We start from the raw sequence: 8,268 nt of genomic DNA on the forward strand, positions 1-8,268 counted from the left end.
GACGACGATTCAAAAGGCTCGGAGCGCAAGAAGTTCAAGTTTCCGACACCGATGAAATGCAATTATTGTGGAAAGGCTGGCCATAAATACGCCGAATGTCGTGCTCGCTTGGAGAAGGGCCAGAGCAAAGGCAAAATCCACAGCGGCAGCAACATGACTGGACCGAAGGATCGCTCAAGTGTTAAGTGCTTTAAGTGTGACGAAATAAGACATTTTGCATCTGCTTGTCCAAAAGGCCGAACGTATGAGAAGCGGGTAGATAGCACAGTAGCTCCACCGTCTGGAATAATAAGGGCATCCGGTGAGTCTATTCCATTTTGCTTTGATTCGGGTGCTGGATAAGGGAAAAAGAATAAATAACATTGTAAAACTTAACGGTATAAGTAATGATGCCATTTGTAGTTCTCAGCAAGTATTATGTAATATAAATATTGAACAATACTGCTTAGAAATTTTGTTACACGTAATAATGGATAAGTATTGAAATACGATGTGTTGGTTGGTCGTGAAATCATTAGCCAGGGCTTTGGAGTAATTATAGACGCCGACAAATTCCAAATTTATAAAACAAAAAGGGTAGATGTTTTGACTCTAACTGATTACAGAGATTTTATAAATGCTGATATTGATTTCCTAAAGTGTTACTCTGATTGGTTTATCAGCGGTATTCCAAAAACTCGAGTCTCGACAGGGCAGTTAGAAATTAATTTAATAGATCCACTAAAGACAGTGCAACGACGTCCTTACAGGCTAAGCGAGGAAGAAATAAACCATGTGCGCTGTAAAATTGATGAATTATTGAAAGCAAATATTATTCGCCCAAGTTGCTCACCTTTCGCCAGCCCTATGATGTTGGTAAAGAAGAAAAACGGCACTGATCGTCTTTGTGTGGACTATAGGATATTATATGAGAATACCGTTGCTGATAGGTATCCGTTGCCTCTTATCGCAGACCAGATTGCCAGGCTTCGCGGTGCCAAATATTTTTCGTGTTTAGATATGGCCAGTGGTTTCTATCAAATTCCAGTACATGAAAATTCAATAGAGCGAACCGCGTTTGTAACGCCAGAAGGGCAGTACGAGTTTTTGACCATGCCTTTTGGCTTGAAAAATGCACCTTCTGTGTTCCAGAGGGCCATAATAAGAGCATTAGGAACTCTAGCACACACATATGCTATCGTTTATATTGATGATGTGTTGGTTATAGCCGAAACCAAAGAAGAGGCGTTGGAACGGTTGCATACTGTACTCGAAACATTAAGTAATGCTGGATTTTCGTTTAATGTAACTAAGTGCTCCTTCCTTAAAACTCGTATAGAGTATCTGGGGTTCGAAATAAGCAACGGGGAAATTAGGCCAAACGCACGTAAGATAAAAGCATTGATTGATTTACCGCCTCCACAATCTGTGTCGCAGTTACGACAATTTATTGGATTGGCTTCATATTTCAGACAGTTCGTTCCAAAATTTTCGGAGACGCTTAAGCCTTTGTATCACCTAACGTCAAAGAAAATTACAACTTTTTCTTGGCAACAAGACCACGAGCAAATACGAGCTAAAATCATATCTGTGTTGACACAGGCACCCGTTTTGATCATATTCGACCCGCAATACGCAATTGAGTTGCACACTGACGCCAGTTCAATTGGCTATGGAGCTGTACTATTGCACAAAATTGATAACAAACCCCATGTCGTTGAGTATTTTAGTAAATGCACGTCTCCTGCCGAGTCAAAATATCATTCTTATGAATTAGAGACGCTAGCGGTAGTTAACGGTATCCGCCATTTCCGCCATTACTTACAGGGACGTAAATTTGTCGTATATACAGACTGCAATTCTTTGAAGGCTAGTCGCACAAAACTCGACTTAACGCCGAGGGTACATAGGTGGTGGACATTTTTGCAATCGTTTGACTTTGACTTAGAGTACAGAAAGGGTGAACGAATGGCGCACGTAGATTGTCTATCTCGGAATCCAGTGCCTGAGAAAAATAATGATCAAAATAAAATACCTGAGGAAAATAGTGTTCAGAATAAAATACCTGAGAAACGAATAAATTTGACTGAGGTAACCGACAACTGGTTGATTTCGGAGCAACAGCGTGATAGTGAGAGTTTAGATATATCAACTAAATTAAGAAATAATGAATTACCAGATAATTTAGATAAAACCTATGAATTACGAAAATGTATTTTGCATAGGAAAATACAGCGAAATGGTAAAACTAAATGTCTACCGGTAATTCCAAGGTCATTTAGATGGGCAATTATCAATCATAACCACGAATCAATAATGCATTTGGGATGGGAAAAGACATTAGATAAGGTTTATAGCTATTATTGGTTTCAAAATATGTTCGTCGGTTCGTAGAGAACTGTATCACTTGTAAACTATCGAAGCCACCCGTAGGTAAAGTGCAGGCAGAGTTACATTCTATTCCCAAAATAGATATACCGTGGCACACGGTACATATTGGAATAACAGGAAAATTGAGTGGTAAAAATGACTTAAAAGAATACGTTATTGTCTTAATAGACGCATTTACAAAATTTGTTTATTTTTACCACACTTTGAAAATAGATACGGAAAGTTGTGTTAAGGCCGTAAGATCACTTGTTTCCTTATTTGGCTTGCCTACCCGAATTATAGCGGATCAAGGTCGTTGTTTTGCAAGTTCAGATTTTCGTGAGTTTTGTTCCTCTCAAAAAATTAATTTGCATTTAATTGACACCGGTGCGAGTAGGGCCAATGGTCAGGTCGAGCGAGTAATGAGTACACTCAAAAGTATGTTGACGGCTGTGGAAACCGGTCAGAGATCGTGGCAGGATGCGTTGGCCGAGGTGCAATTGGCAATGAATTGTACGGCGAATAGAGTAACTAAGTTTAGCCCATTAGAATTGTTAATTGGTAAGGAAGCTAGACCTTTTGGCTTACTACCAATAGATGAAAAAGTTGATGACAAAATAGACAGAGAAAATCTAAGAAAACAAGCCAAACAAAATATGGAAGACGGCGCACGATATGATAAGCGCAGGTTTGATAGTAATAAGGCGAAAATTATTAAACATAGTTTAGGCGATCACGTATTGATTAAGAATGAGGAGCGTCATCAAACTAAGCTTGACCCTAAATTTAAAGGGCCGTTTGAGATTGTCAAAATACTAGATGGAGATAGATATCTGTTAAAGTCCTTAACAAGTAAGCGAACTTACAAATACTCCCATGAATTCTTAAGAGCTTTGCCGAATAATGAGCTAATACGCGAAGATAGAGACGGCACGATGGAAGGTGCGTGTCGCAGTGTGATTCCCAGTAAATGTAGCATTCTGGTAATTTGGGAATTCGGGGAATTCCCTGCTTCTGCTTTACTCATTGATATTGAGCGAATGCACGGCAGCAGAGGCAGAGACGCTCTGCTGCTGAGTGAGGTTCGATAGTAAGATACCAAGAGTCTTGAGTAAGACAGAGATGGCTGTATACGCTCGACTTGAGTAAGTTTATGACGTGAGCGCGTATGCAAGAGTCAGTTGAGCTTGGGTATTCGAACCAAACGGAACTCGCTGTGCAGCTGCGAAAATCAATAAAAGCATCAAGATGGAAAACATACCCTTTCCGCCGACATATATATATTCTTGATCACGATCAATAGCGAAGTCGATTGAGCCATGTCCGCAAGGCTTTAAAGAGCAGAAATTATTAAATGATAACAATACTATTTTAACTGCTATATATAAATGGCGATGCTATGGCAGCAGTGGTCCATCGACTTATCGTCAAAAGTTCGATGATAGTTAAATGAGTATGGTCGATCAGCACCTATTTTAAATCTGTCTTGTCTTAAAAGTCCTTTATCAATTCGACATTGTCGGCCCATCAAGCAAATTTGCTAATTTGAAACTGAACATATAAATATCAAATATTAGCAATTAAACCAGTAATAACCGATTTTATACAATTTTCCATAAATTTAACATGACCAAGTTTAATGGAAAAAAATTTAGAGTCCTTGCAAAAGCTTTCGTTTTCGCTCCCACGCATCGTCCTGAGCTGATTGCTCTCCGCTCCTCGCTCCCAGCTTCCAGCACTGGGACAAGCAGCAAACTTAACATGCCGCCCGCCAATGCTAGACCTAGCATGAGAAACCTTCGCTTGTCCGGTCCATCCTGGTTGTGGGGTAGAATCTAGTATGGGAAAGAAAACAGGAAGTGTGCGCAAGAAATAAATTATAATTGAGGTGTGTATGTGAGGGCGCTTATGACCGGATCGGCAGTGGACAGAGTTTCGACACCGCACGCTTCAACCGGCCTTGCTTGGTTTTAAGCGTGACAAATGGAACCAACGTATCCGTGGCTTAGCTCGACGATCGGCACATCCCCGATCGTGGGAAAAGGTTCTAAGTGCGATAGAAGATATCTCGGATACCCCGATCGCACTTATCTTTAAACATACTGTGACCGGTCGCAAGAGGTCAGATTACATGCCAAGTGCTTTTGGCACCGCGTTGTGTCAGGCTCAAGTGGGCGCTGCCAGGCCGCAGCAATTTGGTACAGATGTAGATTTTATTACCTAAACATCCGCAGCCTTTACATGTCTAATATAAACATAGTCGTGTTCGTCTGAACACCAATCAAGAAATGAGCCTGCGTGAGCACCTCTAGGTCGTCTGCGTTCGCTGTAAGAGGACAAAGCGGCCGCGAGTTTAGACATGCTTCTATGCTTATAAGCACCGTAGTCAACCTTGCTGCCTTGAGTTCTATAGTCAACTCCCGTTGCAATGAATGGACGACTAGGGGGGTGCCCTCGATGAATCGGCAAGTCTCCCATGAACTGACCCGAAGCGGAGGGCTGAAATGATGGGAACTTGGGAGTATTTTCGGATGCCGGCGGTCATATGGCAAGTTAGAATGCCGTAGTCGCCCCCTCACTTGCAGGATGCCTTCCGACAAGATCGGCGACAAGCTCAAAAGCTGACTTCGCGCAGGTAGCCGTTTACTATCTCTTACTGCAGCCAAATCTATTGGGAATTATTCCCGCTGCACAATGCGCACTATAGCCCCTAAAGCAAAGTCAAAGACAGCATTGTGCCTGAACCGCAACGCATAGGCCGTGACTCATACAGCCCGGCTGAAAGTAGAAAATCTGCCAACGATCGCCGGAAGTGGGCTGTGCCTCTAGTGCGGCACGTTGGCCTGCACTCGTGCCAGTCGACCTGCTCGGACTTCATAGAAGGCCAGTCCACTGCAGCGTCTCGCCACCATAAGCCAAAGCCCTTCAATCACCCGAGACAGTTCACGCCGCACAGTCCGCTGGATTCTCAGCCGCGCCCACATGCCTCCATTGCGAGGGCGAAGAATGATCCAGAATAGAACGCGACCCTGTTGTCCACGAACGTCTTCCACCAAGCTGAGCTGACACTATACATCCAGGGGAATAATGAATCCATCGGTCTATGCTTATGTCGTCGATCCTCAGCAACCCGTCCCGAAACGTTTGCCACCGTTTTACGAGGGCGTCCAGAACCTCGTCGTACCACTCCATTGCCGACTGAGTGCCATCCGCATGCTCTTTCTTTGCCATGGTTACCTCCTTTAAGATCAGATTTCCCACGATGATGACTGGTGCGATGAGACCCAGTGGATTAAACAGCGTAGCTATGCTCGATAGAATCATCCTTTTCGTGAACCTAGCTGGAATCTCAAAATCGATCTGAAATTTAAAACAGTCCTTATTCGGGAGCCAATGCATCCCTAACGCCTTGATAGGATCCGTAGTGTCCCAGTTTAAAGGAGTCCGGCTGCACTGATGCTCCGCAGGAATCGGGAGCAAGAGACTGGACTCGTTGCTAGACCATTTCCTCAACTCCAGGCACGCGGATTTTATCGCCCCCGATACTTGTGTCCGCTTATCCCTTGCCTCCTCCAACGTGACACCTCTTCCGCCTTGGGAAACGAACGACGCTCGTCCTTCGCCAACTGCTGGATGACCATGATGGTCGTGAATGGTGCAGACGCCGTACCAAAGGTTGACGTTGACAACGCGAAAACGCTGATGGACTCATCCATCGCCCGCCATAAAGTCCGCTGGTATTGGGCGTCTTCCGGATGAACATCTTTACAACAATACATCTTCTGGGTATCCGCTGTAAAAACGAAACGATATTTCCGCCAATTCAGTATGGCGTGCGACATGTTGTTCTGAAGGGCAGGCCCAGTCCACAACACGTCGTTTAGAGATCTTCCGTTGCTAGTCCTTGCGGAGGCGTCAAAAACGATTCTTTGCTTAAGGGACTGCGGCTCCTTCTTAAAGACCGCATGATGCGGCAGCACGCAGGAAGCCACATGCCTACCCGTCGAAGTACGCATCAGCAAACTGCTTTCACTGCCCACCGACGGCGCTATCTGCTTGAGGGCAAGGTACTCCTCGATCTCCTCGCTATATTTGATCCACCGCTCCGGAGTGCTGGACAGACGCCGTTCCAACTGCAAGAACCTATTCAGCGCCATCTGATGCGATCTTTCCAGAAACATAGTTGGATCCATGTAAGTTTTGAAGGGCAACCGTACCACGTACCGGCCATCCGATAGCCGAATATGTGTCTTCTGAAAGAAGGCTTCGCACCAGAGGTCCCCCTCCGATATTAAAAGAACGGTCCGGAAACGGCCTCCACCCTCACCGAAACGCTTGAGCAATGCCTCGGTGTCCAGAGCACCCGATGACACCGTACCGGAGTCGCTTCCCGCACTCCGTCCGCCAAACCAGATAGGATCCACCCAAGGTGAGTGCTCTGAGCTATAGGCTCGCCGGGCAGCCCGATCCTGGTGTTCGGCAACATGATTTGCGCCAACAGGTCCACACCCAAGATGAGGTCAATTCGCTGCTATCGTGAGAAGCACGGATCCGCCAGCAGGAGCCCTCGTATTCGGTTCCAACGCTGAGGCGTGAAGCTCCGACAAGGAAGACAGGAAGTAACCGAATTGACATACGCGAAATTAACGTCTACTAAAAAGTCAGGGTTAACATTACTACGGATTTCAAAATTGACTGTATATTTGCACCGACGACCGCCCCCAAGACCCATCCCAAAAATAGATATTCGGGTGCCAGATCGCTTCAGATGCAAGGACTGTATCACGTGCTCCGAGACATTGGTTGCCTCCGATCCTTGGTCGACCAGGGCGTTTATGACAGCGCGCAGTCCGTTGACCGGGTTACGCACAGTGATACGAGCAGTGGCGAGAAGGACATATCTCAAAGTCAGATCCGACGACGTTGCTGAATAGCATTCGTAAGATGCGCCGGGGTTCTGGTCTGTCGTTGGCTGCCTGCGCTGTTGAGATACGCTCTCCCTGTCTGCAGGTGCACTAGGAGTCGGCGCCACATGATGCGGCGGCACACCGCTCGGCGACTGGCTATGAGCCAAAGCAGGAAAATGCAACAATGTGTGATGACGCTGCCCACAAACTTGACAGCCTTTATTACTCGTGCAGCGCGAAAGGGCATGTGCCTTACTTAGACAATTGATGCAAAATTTAGCCCTGCTTACTATGTCCTTCCTCTGGTAGCAGTCTAGGGCCAAAAACGTTGAGCAACGACGCAGGTCGCCGCCGCAGTGGTAACAGGCGCCGCTAGGGCGCCTAGCGTGCTCCTGTGCACTGTGCACTCGCACTCGTTTGGAAGGGTCTGAAGATCCTGGGCCAGCAGCGGAGTCGAACGACGAGCCTCGGTTCTCAATCGCATCCATTACAACCAGCCGATCGTTTAAAAATGACTCCAACTCTCTGTAGGATGGAACTGTGGAAACAACTCCCTGATGGTGCTCCCAAGCGTTGTGGGTCTTCTTTGGTAGCCTCGATGCTACGTAGTGTGCCAGCCAGTGCTGCGATGCCCCGTCCAAGGCTTGAACGCGGCGGAATACAGCCAGACAAACATTGACCGTGCTTAGCATCGACCGTATTAACTCTGTGTTGTCCTTCTGTAGCCTAGGCAACGCGTAGATGGCATTCATGTGGTGGGCGAAAACGAGGCGAGGATTGTTGTACCTCTTGATCATCAATCCCCAAGCCACCGAATAGTTCCCTTCCGTGAGCTGCATCTGAAGGATGTCATTATCGCCGTCCCTCGGCAGCGACTCCTTGAGGAAGTGCAACTTCTGCACACTACTCAGATTGGCGTTGTTGTGGCGGGAAAGAGAACATCTGTGTTTGCGGCAAATATGGAGTAGATTATATATTTCAATGGCTAGGGACGCTCCCCAGGAATCTATTT

The 8,268-nt window shown here is 46.1% G+C and overlaps 1 protein-coding gene across 1 annotated transcript; it reads right to left on the reverse strand.

Annotated features, from left to right (window-relative positions):
- Positions 1-4,586: 4,586 nt before the first annotated feature.
- LOC121530293 lies at positions 4,587-7,248 on the reverse strand. Its single transcript, XM_041819174.1, has 3 exons — positions 7,220-7,248; positions 6,020-6,744; positions 4,587-4,675 (listed from the first exon to the last, which is right to left on the reverse strand). Exons 1-3 carry the CDS (start codon positions 7,246-7,248, stop codon positions 4,587-4,589), a joined length of 843 nt encoding a protein of 280 aa, XP_041675108.1.
- Between the last annotated feature and the right edge of the window lie 1,020 nt (positions 7,249-8,268).

The sequence above is a fragment of the Drosophila eugracilis genome, unplaced genomic scaffold (genome assembly GCF_018153835.1).
Source record: "Drosophila eugracilis isolate 14026-0451.02 unplaced genomic scaffold, ASM1815383v1 contig_1264, whole genome shotgun sequence".
NCBI classification, from domain to species: domain Eukaryota; kingdom Metazoa; phylum Arthropoda; class Insecta; order Diptera; family Drosophilidae; genus Drosophila; species Drosophila eugracilis.

Bases quoted from the DNA above. Each gene is read 5' to 3' on its own strand.
- LOC121530293 (XM_041819174.1), bottom strand. From the start codon at position 7,248: ATGTCCTTCTCGCCACTGCTCGTATCACT. The intron at 6,745-7,219 runs GTGCGTAACCCG...TGGCGGACGGAG, and splicing joins TCGCCACTGCTCGTATCACT to TGCGGGAAGCGACTCCGGTA. The intron at 4,676-6,019 runs GTACGGCGTCTG...GTCCTCTTACAG, and splicing joins GTTGTCAACGTCAACCTTTG to CGAACGCAGACGACCTAGAG.